General features: G+C 32.5%; 1 protein-coding gene across 4 annotated transcripts; it reads left to right on the top strand.

Annotated features, from left to right (window-relative positions):
- Positions 1–2,405: 2,405 nt before the first annotated feature.
- Positions 2,406–8,347, top strand: LOC143085173 (heat shock 70 kDa protein 12A-like). 4 transcript variants are annotated; one of them, XM_076261394.1, is made up of 6 exons: positions 2,406–2,443; positions 3,416–3,488; positions 4,421–4,726; positions 6,183–6,425; positions 6,604–6,763; positions 6,928–8,347. In XM_076261394.1, exons 2-6 carry the CDS (start codon positions 3,474–3,476, stop codon positions 8,007–8,009), a joined length of 1,806 nt encoding a protein of 601 aa, XP_076117509.1. In that variant the 5' UTR covers positions 2,406–2,443; positions 3,416–3,473; the 3' UTR covers positions 8,010–8,347. The 4 variants fall into 4 exon arrangements, with proteins under 4 accessions (XP_076117509.1, XP_076117510.1, XP_076117507.1 ...); XM_076261395.1 differs by lacking the exon at positions 2,406–2,443 and adding an exon at positions 2,534–2,599; XM_076261392.1 differs by lacking the exon at positions 2,406–2,443 and adding an exon at positions 2,817–2,969.
- The last annotated feature ends 9,044 nt before the right edge of the window (positions 8,348–17,391 follow it).

The raw sequence follows: 17,391 nt of genomic DNA, 5'->3' as shown, positions 1-17,391 counted from the left end.
GAAAGAACATCAGGGGTTGAAGTCATAAAACTTTGCTCAGTGCTCAGCGCACAAAAAAACATGCGCGAAACCATCATTTTGATTAGTTGATTTAGGAGCATGAGTATAAAAAACTGACTCGTAAGTTTTAGGACTTCAAGGCCTGATTACTAACCCTTTAAGATAAACTGGGATTTCTCATTTTTGTAGTTTGTATTACCAATATTCTATTTAGTTTACAATAAAGACTAGAACACACCCGCGAAATCGCGGGCACTCAGAGCGTAGTTTAAAGTGTGTAAAGTGTTGTTGGAAGAATTTTGTAAAATACAGAATGACTGGAGAATTTCAGCAAAAGTATCATAAGTCATAGGTTATTGGGGACAGGAAAATGTTTTTTTACCCTCCAAGTTCCCAATTTTTGGTTTTCTATCAATTTCAATATGAACATACATTTAGTATGTTATGAACATTTATTTAAGTAAGGAGCCTGTAATTCAGTGGTTGTCGTTTGTTTATGTGTTATATATTTGTTTTTCGTTCATTTTTTGTACATAAATAAGGCCGCTAGTTTTCTCGTTTGCATTGTTTTACATTGTCATTTCGGGCCTTTTGAAGCTGAGTATGCGGTATGGGCTTTGCTCTTTGTTGAAGGCCGTACGGTGACCTATAGTTGTTAATTTCTGTGTCATTTTGGTCTCTTGTGGAGAGTTGTCTCAACATGGCAATCATACCACATCTTCTTTTTTTTTTATGTAATCAATGAATTTTGTAAAAGATTTAATGACTGGAGAATTTCAAAAAAAGTATCAAAAGTTCACATGAATAATTTTAGCGCTTATCTGTATATTATGAACATTCATTACTATATAAATAAAGCGTATTTACTTTCAATTCTAAGTTTAATAATCGATCCATGGTGATCATTGATATAGTATACAGACCCTCTCTATTTAATAAACTCTGTGACCGCCGTGGATAGTAAACTTGAAAATGATAGCAGATAAAATTCTGAAAATACACTTTACTCGTAGTATATATGTATGTTAAAACGCAAACCGGAAGTCTAATCTGACTTAAAATTTCGTCCAATGACGGGACAATATCCGGATGCCTTTTATCTCGTTTTTCTCCAAAAATAACTCAATCTGAATAATCATATAAATGGATGACAAATGCGACTATGCACTGTACCTATAGGACACAGAGGCGTGTTGATTAATTTATTGTGGAAAGAAGAGAAGCGACACCCAAAATGAGGTCTTCTCGTTTAATAGTATAGATATTTGTCTTTACAGCAATGGTGTTGGCTGGTTCGACTTGTCTAGCGTCTTTACATATTGGTTCTATTTCACAAAGGGGAAACAATTACCTACTTTTGAATGACGCAATTTGCTGTCATTTTTGTTAGTCTAGAAAAAGTAATTTATTACTCAAATTTGACGTAAAATATCATTCAGCATTTTAGTTTAAATCTGGATGAAGTGTTAAAATTCTAAATTATCCAATATTTGGCATAAATTTTCCTTTTTAATAATGTATGGAAGCTCTAGTATTGTGAATTCTGAAGTTGTTAAAAGAGGGACGTAAGATACCGGAGGAACAGTCAAACTCATAGATTGAAAATAAACTGGCAACACCATGAAAAAAATACAAAGACAAAAAAAAACAAATAATCGTACGGACTACACATGTACAACATAAATACCTAAAGACTAAGCAACACGAACCCCACCAAAATTATACCTCAACTAATCATAATTAAAATCCACATCGAACTTCTCATTTGTTTAATTGCGAAAAAATAACACTATTACAGAGAGAGATCCCTAAATGGCAATGAAAAAAAATCAAACGAGATATTCAACCGCCTGATTCATGTAAAACGACATCTCAATTACAGGTTTCTGTCCTTGGACAAGCAAAACAAGAATGTGGCGGTGTTACACATTTATGCTTGTGCCAAACCCTCTACCCTGATCTTTGACAGTGGTGTAACATAACATCATAAGTATAAGAACACACAATAAAACTCAGTTATAAAGGGGGGGGGGGGGGCTTAACTCATCAAATCTATCAGACCAAAACGCAAAATTCCGGATTTGAGAGTAATCTCAGTTACTGAAAGTTAATTCAAAGCAACGAATGAAAAGAATGTGCCTAAGATATGAATAATAAATATTAAATATGCACATATTAATATGCAATAAGTAATTGAATTTAATAGAATTACATATCAGGCTCGCTCAATAACATTATTTATACATTGCTTGAAATTCTAACTTTACGAAAACAATAGCGTAACACAATAGGTTGTAAACTTATTTAAATAATAATATGTTTATCACACCGTTGTGAAACAGCTGTCAGTGACAAAACAATCCCATGTAATCTGATACGAAACGATAAGCTATACAATATGATAACGGCTTACCATTTGAAAAGTTTGGTCGATTTCAAAGAGGTGGTATGCTTAAATTTAAGTTTATCTTCCCAGCCCCCTTAAACATGTTAAATATGTTTATTCTATTGCTTTTGATTTACAGTTTGTTGTTCTTCGTGTGGTATGAGTAAATACGTGCAAGTCTGCTATCAAAATGTTCGAAAAACGACAGTTACGGTAGGTATACATTCGATGGTACACGTATACTTTGTATAAAATATTTAACAAAACATCAACGTCATTATTCATGTTATTGTGATCATACCGTATCTATTTGTCAATAAAATAGTGTAAACGATCTGTGTACGTGATAAACTAACATATATCATTGTATATCTTTTTAAATCGTTTACCCAACCTATATATAAATATATTTAACTTATGTATTATCTGTAGTTTCTCGCGAGAGTTCGTATCATACAAGGAACCAATATCGAGCACTGCTTGCGTAAACGTTCAAACGTTTTGTCTATTCATCATGTAAAATGTAATTGAAATTTACAACAAAATAGTCTGGATTGTAGAATAGGGATCTAATAGACATAAAGTAAGGCTAGTACATGTTGAATAGGGACAATAATCCGTTTTGTTTACCTATGGAAAACTTTACCCTATTTTTAAATATATATTTTTACTTTTGGTTTTATGTTGCTAATATTATGGATGTATGGTTTTACCAGACTTTTCAATATAGCATTGCTGATGACGATAATTCGTGAACATCCTATGCAGTACGGTAGCTACATGTTTTTGCTGATAATACGCTAAGAAATAAAGCATAAAGTATGTTAATGGTATCTTATCATTTGAAATGTCAAGTTACTTTTGTTTGGCAAGTATTTGTGCTTGATATAATAGTCTGATGAACTTTTGAAGTTTTGGTAAAAAAATATTCGATAAACAGTAGTAATATAAAAAAGAAAAAAACCTAGAGAATGATATTCCTGGATTTTCAATACTTAGCGCTTGGTAATATATGTTTTTAATTTCTAGAGCCATTTGAAAATTCGTCGTCATTATGCATAAATGATACAGAAAAGAGTTTTCCACCATGCAGAGTGACAAGGTAAAATTATATTTTCTTTGTATTTCTTTTGATAAAACACGGATATAATGATAATGGTATATTTGTCAATTTCAAATTGAGGAATGTTCTACTTTTCTTTTAACAATTTCTAACGGTAGTTCAGAACCAAGAAAATAAGTTGCGTTATGATTTTATAATATGACTTTCCAAATAGGTTTTGCAACAGACACGTTACAACATGCATGCATTTCAATTTAACAAATAACGATGTCTATCATGGATTATTAAAACGTTATTTGATATTGTTATACAAAATATAGAAAACGCGGGCTAATTTTTTTTCTAATTCATTTGTGTTATCCTAAAGTTTTATATTATATCTTCTTTTTTTTAAATTACGTGTAAGCCAAGGCATAGGTAAAACATGAAAATAAAAATGTAATAAATCTCATGCGCCCGAAGCGCTTATCTTGATTTAAAACCTTCATCAGGAACACTAAAAGCTGGATATTGCAAAACCATGGTTTCGAAAAAGAACCGAAACACTTGAATAGTATAGCTATACGAAAAAAAGATAGTCAAATCAATCAAAGTTCAATTTTGCCTGAGGGAGTTTATAATAAACCATTTCAGTACCGAAGTACTGAAAACTGAGCTGATTATACCCTCGGGAACTTATAATCCACCAGCAAAAGTTTCGACCAAGAGCTGTAAACAATGAAAATAACACATTGATTATAACATATACTAATTTGTATGCGCCCGAAAGCTATTTTCCAAATTTAACTTATTTAAGAAAACTTCAAACACAGCCAAATCCATCTGAGTTACTAGTGATGCTACATGTAGTTATAAATTAAGACAAAATGTACTTTTTGTTATTACCAACGTAAACGGCAGAAGAAAATTATTATTGATTGATTGATTTATTCAGATTGATTGAACCATTCATTTATTTATTTATTTTTCAGCTTGTAAAGCATGGTAGAATTATTACAGCGGCCATTGATTTTGGGACAACATACTCTGGTTATGCTTATTGTAAGCATGCTGATTACACAAGGAATCCTGTTAACCCATCAATACAATGCAATCCGTGGATTGAAGGAGAAACAATGACTTCCAAAGCACCGACATGTGTACTGTTTACACCAAAACAGGAGTTTCATAGCTTTGGTCATGAGGCTGTCAGAACTTACTATGAAAATCCTGAAAAATTAGATTTAGAGAAATTTTACTACTTCGAACATTTCAAGATGATGTTGTATGAACAAGAGGTAATTGCTTAAATATAAATTTAATCGTTCCAACGTGTATTTGGAATGAATAGGAGTAAAACGAGTTTTGAAGTATACTTAAATAAGACAATAACCCAACACCAAAATTTATAAAAGATAATATATCATGCTAGGCCAGTCCTACCATCTAAGGTAGTTTTCTTTCAATATCCATTATAACGAAATGGAAAATACCGTAAGGGCTTATGCTTGCCCAAGGAAACAGGAATACCAAATCCAGGTACAGACGTTAAATTTAAAAATCGATTGGTTCTGATAGGTAAAAAAATGTTTAAATAAAAACCTTACGAAATGTACATTTTTTTTTTATAAATTAGAAAATTTCTTTACCTTAGTATGATTTGATCAAAATAATATTGGTTTCAGTTCCCCAGTTTCCTCGACCAATAAAAAAACTGGCCGTCTTGATATAGCACAGAGTGCATAAAACTTCAACAATCAATTAATTATTTCCCATAGAATTGAAAACACCCAAGTTTACAGAATTTCCGTCTTGTTGTCAACTCAAATGTTCATTCATTTAGATTGTATGTTCGATAGTTCATATTAATGTTAAATAAAGAAGAGGCATACAACGAGGTGTCTTGAACAATCGTAATTACTAGAAAATACAGTTTTTATTTTATCTTTTTATTTCAAAAAACGTACATAGGATATGATAAGAGTAATCAATCACTTTTGTTCCATTTCTTACCTTCTGTAAGGAACATTTGTGCTTCTTTATATTAGATGGTTATATTTCACTTTCACCGTGAAAATTCTCAATGGTTCTGTATCACTACTCTCCAACTTCACAGTACGGTTCTGTATCACTACTCTCCAACTTCACAGTATGGTTCTGTATCACTACTCTCCAACTTCACAGTATGGTTCTGTATCACTACTCTCCAACTTCACAGTATGGTTCTGTATCACTACTCTCCAACTTCACAGTATGGTTCTGTATCACTATACTCTCCAACTTCACAGTATGGTTCTGTATCACTACTCTCCAACTTCACAGTATGGTTCTGTATCACTATACTCTCCAACTTCACAGTATGGTTCTGTATCACTACTCTCCAACTTCACAGTATGGTTCTGTATCACTACTCTCCAACTTCACAGTATGGTTCTGTATCACTACTCTCCAACTTCACAGTATGGTTCTGTATCACTATACTCTCCAACTTCACAGTATGGTTCTGTATCACTACTCTCCAACTTCACAGTATGGTTCTGTATCACTACTCTCCAACTTCACAGTATGGTTCTGTATCACTACTCTCCAACTTAACAGTATGGTTCTGTATCACTACTCTCCAACTTAACAGTATGGTTCTGTATCACTACTCTCCAACTTCACAGTATGGTTCTGTATCACTACTCTCCAACTTCACAGTATGGTTCTGTATCACTACTCTCCAACTTCACAGTATGATTTTTTTTTTGGCAGGATCTTACCACAGAAACGTACTTAGAAGAATCGATTCAAAAAGAGGATGTGAAACAGAAAAAGAAAATGAAGGCAGTTAATGTTTTTGCAGCCGTGATTGGCTACTTTCGAGATCATTTATTAGGTTCAGTGAAGAATACAAGTGAAAAATGGTTTACAGAAAAAGACATTCAGTGGGTGATTACTGTTCCTGCAATATGGGATCTGAGAGCAAAGCAGTTTATGAGAGATTCTGCTAAAAAAGTAAGAAGTATTTCAGTAATAATTTTTATTCAATTCAAGTCAATGAAATGAAATATGCATTTTCAATATAGATATTTATTATAACAATTAAATATATATGTGCAAGATGAGGAACAGTAAACGTACAATTATGATATTTAATGAATTCATGAAATCCCATTTTGATTTTTTTTCTCAGGCAGGTATATCTCACGACCAACTCATGTTAGCACTGGAACCAGAAGCAGCCTCTATTCACTGTCGAAGGGTACCAGTTGGTGTTCAAACAGAAGGTGATGGAAGGAAAATCATTGCAGCTATGGCACCAGGTGCAAAGTTCATAGTGCTTGACCAAGGAGGTACAGTGTTACATTTTTTGCAAATATAATTGAACGGAATTAATTGTAGGAACTTACAAAAAATATTATATTTTAACCATTTCAGATTTTCTCGGAACCGTTTTGATTGAAAGCTTGATTTTCTTCATTAATTTTTAATTAAATATGACTACTTGTTCTTTCAGGTGGAACAACTGATATAGCTGTACATGAAGTTACAGGGGTTAACGAGCTTAAAGAGGTTCATCAGGCATCTGGTGGACATTGGGGAGGAACCACAGTTAATAAAGAGTTCTATCGCTTTCTGGAAAAGATATTTAGTGAGAAAGTTATTAATAGCATTAAAGAAACCAAACCTCCGGCCTTCTTCCAATTTCTGCGTAATTTTGAAAACGCAAAGACATCATTTAAAATAGAAGATCAAAATGATACTGAAGGACAAGTAACACTTCGTATACCAGTTGAATGGACAGAAACATTCATGGCCATTAATAAGAAATCGTTAAGTGACGCTTTAGTAAATACGAATTTTTCAGGTCGAATAGCGATAAAAAAAGATAAATTTAGAATAAAAAACAATTTGTTTAGAACATTCTACGATTATTCTATTGAAAATGTTATAAAAGAATTGAAAAAGTTATTGGGAAAAAAAGAATTATGTGGCGTTAAAACATTGTTGGTTGTTGGTGGACATTCAGCTTCAACAGTGCTAACTGAAGCTCTCAAAACGAAATTGCCGGACATTGGAATGGTTATTCCAAAAGATCCGGGATTAGCGGTATTAAAAGGTGCTGTTTTGTTCGGATTTGAACCTGGAACCATAACTAGTCGTGTTGCAAGATTCACATATGGCATCGGAACAACGCGTGCATTTGAGAAAGGAGATCCAGAGTCGAAGAAAATTATTGTAGACGGAGTTGAAAAGTGCAAAGATGTTTTTGATAAACATATAGAAATAGGTCAGATTCTCGAAGTTGGAGAAGATAAATATCTTCAAGAACACGAATATGTACCCCTTTATAAAGATCAGAAAAGCGTAGATTTTATTTTTTATGATACTTTGAACAAATCACCAAAGTATGTCACAGATGACGGCTGTCGCCGGATTGGGTCATTGTACTTTAAACTAACCGAGCAGATGACAGGAAAACGAACCATGGCTTTGAAAATCAATAACAGTGGCACAGAACTTGTATCTCTCGTTACTGAAATAGCAACAAAAAAGCAAAGTAAAGGTTATTTCCGACTTCCCTCTGATTCTAATTAAAGTAAAAAATCAAATGTAAGTGCAGATTATGTCTATAGGAGACAACCACGGTAGAACTATCACGTGTACAGGTCATTTTGATATATATAGTTTAAAAGTAACATATAAACAATAAACTTATATATTTATAATGTTTGTAAAAGTATTTTTCTGTATAAACTCCGCAAAATTGAATACAAAAAATGATACTCGCCTTCACTTTCATTCGAGTCAACAAAATATGCCTACCCTTGATGAACTTTTATATCTGTTTTGTTCTATATCTAATTTATTGATATTTTGGATTTTTATTTTGTCTGTGTAACAATTCCCTACAAATTAAATCAGAATGTATCATATTACTTTTCTTTAGGTAGCCATTAGTTTGAATATATAATTAATGCAATCTCATTTCTTATAATAAGAATAAAATGAGATACACGGTATACATCAATGAGAAAGCAAATGTTAATCCAAAGCAAAAATAACAAGAAGACATCTAGAGGGCATCAGATAGTCTTTAACGATAAAAATTTGCCAAATTTCATAAAAGAATAAAAACAGAAATTTTTAAAGACTTATTTCAACATTAAATTTTCCCAAAACATCATATATAACTAATACTTGAATAAAAAATGACAAAATTCTTAACTTGGAAATGCTTCTCAAAATGGGGCAGCGTTAATCTAGTTTTTATAATCGTCTCCTAGGAGAGGATATTAAGAATTGAACGATGGACAGTCAGTGCGTGAATGCTTCTTACTACCTGATTGGAAGATATTACGAGACGTGAATAATCAAAGTTTATTGATTGGTTAGGACAATCCATAACTAGTAAATGACCTTCAATCCCGTAGAGAATCGGATTTGTCCTCTCTATTTTAGCAATTAGATTTTGCCTGGTCATTAATCATGCATATTCATGATAGTGGTACACAGGTAACTTTTATCTATAAATAGCCGAATCTTCTGGAGTTTCATAAACAACAACGTTAAACGATATATACTACTTCATAACGTGTGCCCACACATGTGTGGTAAACTTTGATGATTGATGCACGTGGCTATTCTAGTAAATGAATTAATCTACAAAGCGAGAGCACTTTCCATTTTCATCAGCTAAGAGACGACTAGCCCTTTTTGAAAGGCTAATACTTGTTTTTTTGAGATCTTAATCTTTTAAAAAACGGCAAATGGCAAAAAAAGGAACACTTTAGAACATACAATTAAGAAATGAAAACAGGAGTGCCAATTACATTACACGTTTTTTTAACAATCCGTAATTTTAGTAAATGTGCTTCGGTCAACGCTTTTACACCCGAATTACACTACAAACAAAAGCATTCAATTCTTAAGGAAATACCACATTTAGGTCATACAGAAATACCATATCCTGGCCAATTCTTGCATTATAGATCAGTTACTAGTACACGTCGAACTGATATACCTTAGCCGAATTGTTCATTGATAAGTTAAGGAACAACTTGTTTCGTTTTATTAAATAAAATTGAGAATGGAAATGGGGAATGTCAAAGAGACAACAACCCGACCGTAGAGCAGACAACAGCCGGAGGCCACCAATGGGTCTTCAATGCAGCGAGAAACTGCCGCGCCCGGAGGCGTCCTTCAGCTGGCCCCTAAACCAATATGTATACCAGTTCAATGATAATTGACGTCATACTAAACTCCGAATTATACACAAGAAACTAAAATTAAAAATCATACAAGACTAACAAAGGCCAGAGACTCCTGACTTGGGACAGGCGCAAAAATGCGGCGTGGTCAAACATGTTTGTGAGATCTCAACCCTCCCCTATACCTCTAGCCAGTGTAGAACTTTGTTTGAGCCCTAATTTACTAAGTATTAGATAGAATCCAACCTATCTAATTCTATTTTTTATGTTTTATTCAAAGATAAAGAGTTGGACTGCAAAACTAATGATTACAATGTTTAAATATGGGCTGCATAAGTGTACAAATGTTCTCATCTCAATAATCCACTTTTGAAAATGCAACTTGTGAGTTAAATAACAAAAAGAGGGAATTACAACAACTCCAAAGGAAGCGATAACTCCATAGATCTCCATAGAGAATCGAGACCGGATGCACCAACAGAACGAGTGTTTCCTTCTTCGCATGCAAGCGATTTCTGGTATATAAGTAAATTAAATGGAGTATCTGTGATTGTATATTACAAGAGGGGCGAAAGATACAAGAGGGACAGTCAAACTCATTGATAGAAAATAAACTGACAACGCCATTGCTAAAAATAAAAAAGGCAAACAGACAAATAATACACTGAAAAAAATACCTAGTAAATATTACTAGTTTGGCTAGTACTTCATTAAAAGTCCCTAGTAGATTATCAAACAACTAATTAGACTAGTATGTTTACTATCGTGAATGCATCGTATTACCAGGAACCAGCTGTGCAACTGATAATAGGATTTCCCGCCGGACGATATCATATTCGCGTGGCCAAGTTCTGTTGTACATGAAGTGATGGCCGCAATCAAACGAATAAAGATCCTGAGTGATTTCTGGCCTAATTCATTGAAAAGCTGTAAGTATTTTAACTAATTTGTGTTTTATTTTATCGTCTTAACTTGTTTACACAAAAAAGAACCACATCATTCTCGCCTTTCACGTAAAATAAAATGTACTACAGAAGATGGTCAAGATAACCTTGTGACACGTGGAACAAACTTTATCTATTTAAGTTAAGATTTACAAGATGCAGATTTCGTTATTCTAATATTAACACCTTTTCTTCTTTTTTAATACGAAAACTAATTAATAATATTCCTTCTATTTCACCACAGAAAACCGTAACTTAAATCCGAAACGTTTTATGATTATATAATTAAAGTGCGCCTCGTTATGAAACTAAGATGGCTGCGCCCATGTAGTGAAAAACTACGAACCTGCCAAAACTAACACAGTCTCTTCAATATTTTCACATCAAATATGAAATTGAGAAACATTTGTAAGCACCACAGAATGTACTTGATGACATACATGCACCATGTAGGTGTACACTTGCATCTTGACTCTGAGTGCACAAATGCATTCTAATTTGAAACAAGTAATAGCTTTTCTAAAAAGCTAGCCGTCTCTTAGCTTCAGGATGAAAGTAGGAAGTGTTAAAATTCATAAAGGCTAATACAATTTTTCCTAATTTACTAGTGTTTTTTTTTTTAGATAATTTACCAACAATGGATTAGAAAGGGTGGTGCCTTAACTGTTTTTTTAATTAAATATGAAAATATTTATAAAAGTATATTTTAAACATGGCTCTGGGATAATTATTGTTTTTGCCAGTATTTTAACTCTCTGTATAGCAGTATAATTGTAGATTTAATATTAATGCATACATATTACAATCGTTAATGTCTTACTTGAAATACTTGTATGCAATTGCATTAAAAAGCTATAAAAAAAAGCCCATAAATGTTCAGTGTGTATCTATATATGTCTGACGTGATGACTCACCTATTACACATAAGAAACAAAGTGAAATATAGTTTTTTAAATACTATGTATTAGTAGAAATTGACAGTAGAGTTCTAGTTAATCTATATTAATTAATATTGACAACACTACATGTAGTTTTATTATGGATTTTTGTATAATTTCAGGTCCTGAAAAAATCACAGGGGATGAGAAATTTAGACAAGAAGGATCGACCACCAACATGCTACACTTACTGGAACTTGAAAAACCTGCAATTCACAATAACAAGCCAAAGACTAGTATTACCGTACAAAGTGGTTGAGGGTATGGTCCCAGCTATCCAAACCTGACAAATTATTGGTAACAAGCAATCTTTACCAAAAAGGAACATCAAGCCGACACGCTTTGCAGACTTTGAAAGTGATAATTTATAAATTTGGTTAAGGCTATTGAAACAACAAACTGAAAACAAGCAATTTAAAAACACATTCTTCGTCAAAACTGTGATTCATTGAAAGAAGACGTAGTGTGCGCCAAGTCAGTTGAAAGCTTCAAAACAGCTCACCAAGGCCGTCAATAGGAGTCCGCTCTCCCGTCAAGTTCAAGCCAGAATTGGGACCTTCGATGTAACAATGCAGATACATTTAGCATGAAAAGTTTTATATAATGAACATTTATATTATTATATCTATTGATGTTTCAGTACAAGTATGATTATTTGTTTTTGTTGTGATCTATGACATACATGTATAGTATAAACAATTTAGAGAAAGTGTTATCTGTATACATGACAGTTCCGTGAAAATGTTAACCAACTTTTGTGTCAACTTATTCATTCATCTAAAAACTGATACAAGCCAATATTAGAATTCAATAGATTAAGACTATAAAATCAGTTTTGACCTAGGCCTGTTCAAATTTATTAAGGTCAAAATAAGATAAAACAAAGTTTCATATAAATATAAAATATCAATGTAGGAGCAAACGGTAAAATGATTTAGATCCTAGTGCAATATGAGATGGGTGACATGTATTTAGATCCTGGTGCTCTAGAGGGGTGACATTGAGTTGGATCTGTTTGCTCAAACTAAAATTTACAGTGCTTTAAAAAATGATAAGTGATCATGCTTTATAAAGTTATAAACTGTTAGGTACAATCTGTATACTTACTTCCTGACAATTTTATTTTTACTTCTAAGTGTTTTGAAATGTAAACTTTGAAGTAGGAAGACATAAAATAACTGATAAGCATGATAAGTCTTACTTTGTTCTTTTTTTTTTAAATAAATATTCGAGGGAGAGTTTATTCATTTTGGTTTTGCAGGGAGAGCTGATTGATTTAAACAGGGGCCGTGCAATAACTAGATGGGTTATAATTTATGAAACTGACGTTTTAAATGTTTTTCATCGAAATAACTTTAGAATTGTAAACTGAATATTCTAAATACATGTATGAAATATTGTTAATATTGATTAGGGTACAGCTTATTAATGGTTTTGAAACATGAATTTAAATGGTTACTTTGAAGTAAATTGAGAACATGTTATCTATTTGTTTGTTGTTGGTTGGACACCTTTTTCTATACTTGAAATTAACTACTTTGTATTGTCTACTCAAATGTATTTTACAGTTCTGATGTTATGCATCTTATGTAAATAAAATATGTAGGATTTATCTTTAAAATTATTTTGCTGAACCTCACACACTGACAAATTTAGTTAGGTAACTGTAAAGCTTTCAGGCCTAACATGGCGAAATTTAAGTGAGAATGTGTGAAAGAGAAAACAACAAGAACAAGGAGTGAAAAGAAATAGTTTTGTCTGTATTGATATTGAAGGTCAATTATCACTACAGATGCAACAAATTTTATCTGCATTCATTGGCAACCGAAGTATACATTGTAAGTCAATTCATATTGAGGATATTGTGACCTATTGCTGATGTTTTTGCTAGTCTTTTCAGGTCATTGTTGTATATTTATCTTTCACAATTATTGCTATTGTCATTGTGTTTCCTGAATTGAAAGATCACAAACACATATAACTACCTAGAAGCTTCCTGTTGATTTTACTGACTGAGTGGTGGATTTAGGGGCCCTAAGGCCCCTTTCATGGGAAAAATTTAATTGATTATACAGTGAAAAATTTAACTATGACTTGAGTGAGCCCCCTTTTATGGCAGTCCCCCTTATTAAAAAAAATGGATTTATCATTTTGAACTTTGTACCAGTACAATAGAGAAATAGCTATAAGAAATTGCACTGCTATGAAACTATGCATACAAACCAAAATAAAAAAGAATCCTTAATCCAGTAACATTGCTACATGTAGGTACGAAAAAGTACCACACGAGGGTGACCTGGTACAAGTACTTATAGCTAGTAAAGTTGCTAGCTGAAGGAGGTATTCCTACTAGGAAATGTTTGTAGAGTTACTTGAAGCTAGTAGAATCACTAGTCTTACCATGTATTTGCCACTAGGAGGACCTAGTTATGTTACTAAAAGGTAGTAAAATTACTTATTCAGACTAGTAAAGTCACCAAGCAGTCTAGCAAAATTACTAGGGGCTCCTAGTGTAATTACTAAGTAGCCTAGTAAATTTACTTTGATGGCCTAGTATAGTTACTAAGTAGGCTAGTAAATATACTTCTGGCCTAGTAATCTCATGGACAGTAAGTTTACTAGTTTACCTAGTAGAGATTACTAGGTATTTTTTTCAGTGTAGTAAACAAGACACAACATAGAAAACTTAGGACTAAGTAACACGAGCCCCACCAAACACTGGGGGTGATATCAGGTGCTCCGGAAGGGTAAGCAGATCCTGCTCCACAAGTGGAACCCGTCGTATTGCTCATGTTATTACAAACCCGGTAAAGTCTAATTCGGTAGGTCACATTCATGAAACGGGAAGGGGATTGTAGTTACGACGTAAGGAACATATCCGATATCATCTGTGAAACGGTTATTCCATTACGGACAACCAACTAGTGATGGCGTCCGTAATAATTACGAAGGGATGATTTCAACTTCACCATTTGAAACTCTTAGTTTAATAGCTTCCTTGTCAGCAGTAATCCTCTATCAAGGAAATCATGATAGGAAACACAAGCCCGGTAATATAGTATCAATTGGGATATATATACTCCGTATGCAGGCGCTGCTGGAATGTTGCCACTTAGAAATGGAAAGTTCACAATTGGGAATCTGAAATCATCTCTTTTTGTCGTAAAGTTTTATTTTCAACCGACCCTAATTGTCAATTTCTAGATGTAAGCAAGATATGAGACAAACTTGATTGTATCTGTTGTAACCTTTATCTCTAGTTCAATGGGATAGATGCGTTCAACATAGTCACCAAATTTTGAACTATTTGATGAGAAAATATTATCAATATAGCGGACAGTAAATTTACATGTAAAGGATATTGCTAACTTCTCATCTTTCTTCAAAAGAAGTTCCTGTATATAGTCAGCCTCATGATAATAAAAAAACAAGTTGGCAAGGACAGAGGCACAATTGGTATCCATTGCCGACAGTCTGTTGAAAAACATATCCTCCAAACGTTACAAATATGTTGTCAATCCAGAAATCAAGCGTCTTGATAATGTCAGTTTTGGAGAATTTTTTTTGTCAATCCAGAAATCAAGCGTCTTGCTAATGTCAGTTTTAGAGAATTTTTTGTTTGAATCGGAGTAATCTTTTTACAAGGTAGGATTTAACCCTCCCTAAGACAAGATACGTCTCTACGTTGGCCATTCTTTTTGATGAAACAAAGCAATACCAACTCTTTCAACTTGTCTCCTAGTTTGGAATGGGAAATACTTGTGTGAAGTGTAGGAAAGTCAAATGTTTTTTTTGTTTTTATACTATTGCAAGATGAAAGAGTCTTAGATTGTGATTTCTTTCGTTAAAATCTAGTATTTTGTTACATACACGAGCGAATGAAACAAGTTAACATATATTAACACCATAAGATGGTGACAAGGGGACGTCACTATCTAAAAATGGAACATTCACAATAGGAAAAATTATCTCTAATCATAAATTTTGGTATTAATCTTCCCGTAGATAATGGGAAAAGGGCATTGGTGCACAGAGAGTTCCCGTGTGAATACCGATAACTTGACGATATACGGAATCTACATAGCGAACAAAAATGTTATCTACTAAAATTTCAAGTGCAGTTATAGTATCAATGCAGGTTCGAATTGACATAATTATTTTGTTTGTTATTACTAAAAATTACATAAAACAGTTTGAACATATGTATTCGCATTTTGACTTTTTAAATACCCATGTAATCAGGAGTGTGAATTTGTCTTTTAAAATAAGATTATGAGACAAAGTGGTAAATAGGGTGGAAAAATCAAAACTTTGAACAGATTCGAAATTGCCATTATAAGCATGCAATTTACTTCCAACGAATTTTTGACACTCCAAAAGTATTTCATTCCACCATTTCCAAAGACCTTATTTGAAAAATTTATTACCAGGTGTTTTGGTTGATTGCAATGTATATAAATAACGCCGTAACAGAAATAGAATATAATATGTTGCATCTTTTCGCAGTATATCTAATTAATTCATCAGCCGATATCCAGAGACCTATGATCTATTGTAAAGTATTATGGAACATTGAAATTTAAATAGTAGAACTTTAACAACAGTTATCATAAATATCAAGGCACATTCTTTAACATGAACTTAAATGTATGTTTCATACACAGATACTTTTGCATAGGTACTTTTTCTGTACTTTAAATCTGTAGTACTTGAAATTTACTTTTAATATTTAGTACTATTTCTTTACTTTAGAATTATTGTAATATGTAGGTACTTGTATTTTCCAGTACTTGATTTGTACTTAAATTATTGGTACAAAAATAATACCAACAATGATCACAGTATTCCATGTTTGAACATCATAACTTTATGATATTTGAAATAGACAAAATTTCAAAATGCTGAAAATGTAACCTTGCAACCAAAAATCTGTAGTACTTAAATTTCAAGTACAAATCAAGTACTGTAAAATACATGTACCTAAATATTACAATAATTTTAGAGTAACAAAATAGTTCTGAATATTAAAAGTAGTTTTCCAATACTAATTGTTTGGTACATAAATAGTACCTAAATAGTACCTATGCAAAAGTAGCTGTGTAACTTTGAACTGAGAGTACTTATTTCATCCTCAGTAGGTATCTAGTTTAAATTAGTTTTAATTTAAAAAAAAAAAATCGATGTAATTATAACAAGTATTGAATTTGGATATAGGTCGTTTTGTTTATATGTTTCAACTGTCGTAATACACATAGGAAAGACTTTATTCTTCTTTTATAAACATTTTTCTTCAATTGTGTAGGATTTCAAAAATTATATCTTACTTTCTAAAGAAGATTAACATAGAAATAAGGAGAATCGATATGATTAAATAATAAAATTACAATCAGGTATAAATCTCTCTTCGTGCAAGATCTGGCATTATAAAAAAAAAAAGAGGGCACACTAACATATTAAACGAGAAACAACAAAGACAGACGGCAACAAATGGCATCAACTGAGTTGAGGAGTAACCAGTGTCTACTTGAGACAAACATATTATTTTATTTTGAATATCAATTTGTTAACCATAAATGGTCAACCATCCCCGTATCCTTGAACGATGGTGTAACAGCACAACATAAGAACAAAGTATACTTTAGTAGGATTTGAATTATTGAGATTAATAAGAGAAAAATAACAGGCCATTAAGAGATTAAACTGAATATCGGGTATTTCCTGTAAAAAAAACCCAAATCAAATATATTAATTTGTCATTAAGAAACATAATTGATTACTGTAAATTCAGAAATTATTGCGTGCATTTATTATTGCGATGTGCCGACCACAGGCAAAAATGCGAGGTTTAATTATTGCGACTTGCCGATTAAAAGAAAATTTTTTTTAT

Source organism: Mytilus galloprovincialis, chromosome 8, assembly GCF_965363235.1.
Source record: "Mytilus galloprovincialis chromosome 8, xbMytGall1.hap1.1, whole genome shotgun sequence".
Classification (NCBI taxonomy): Eukaryota; Metazoa; Mollusca; class Bivalvia; order Mytilida; family Mytilidae; genus Mytilus; species Mytilus galloprovincialis.
Note: the sequence above shows the minus strand (reverse complement) of the source record. Positions and strands in the feature narration are given on the sequence as shown.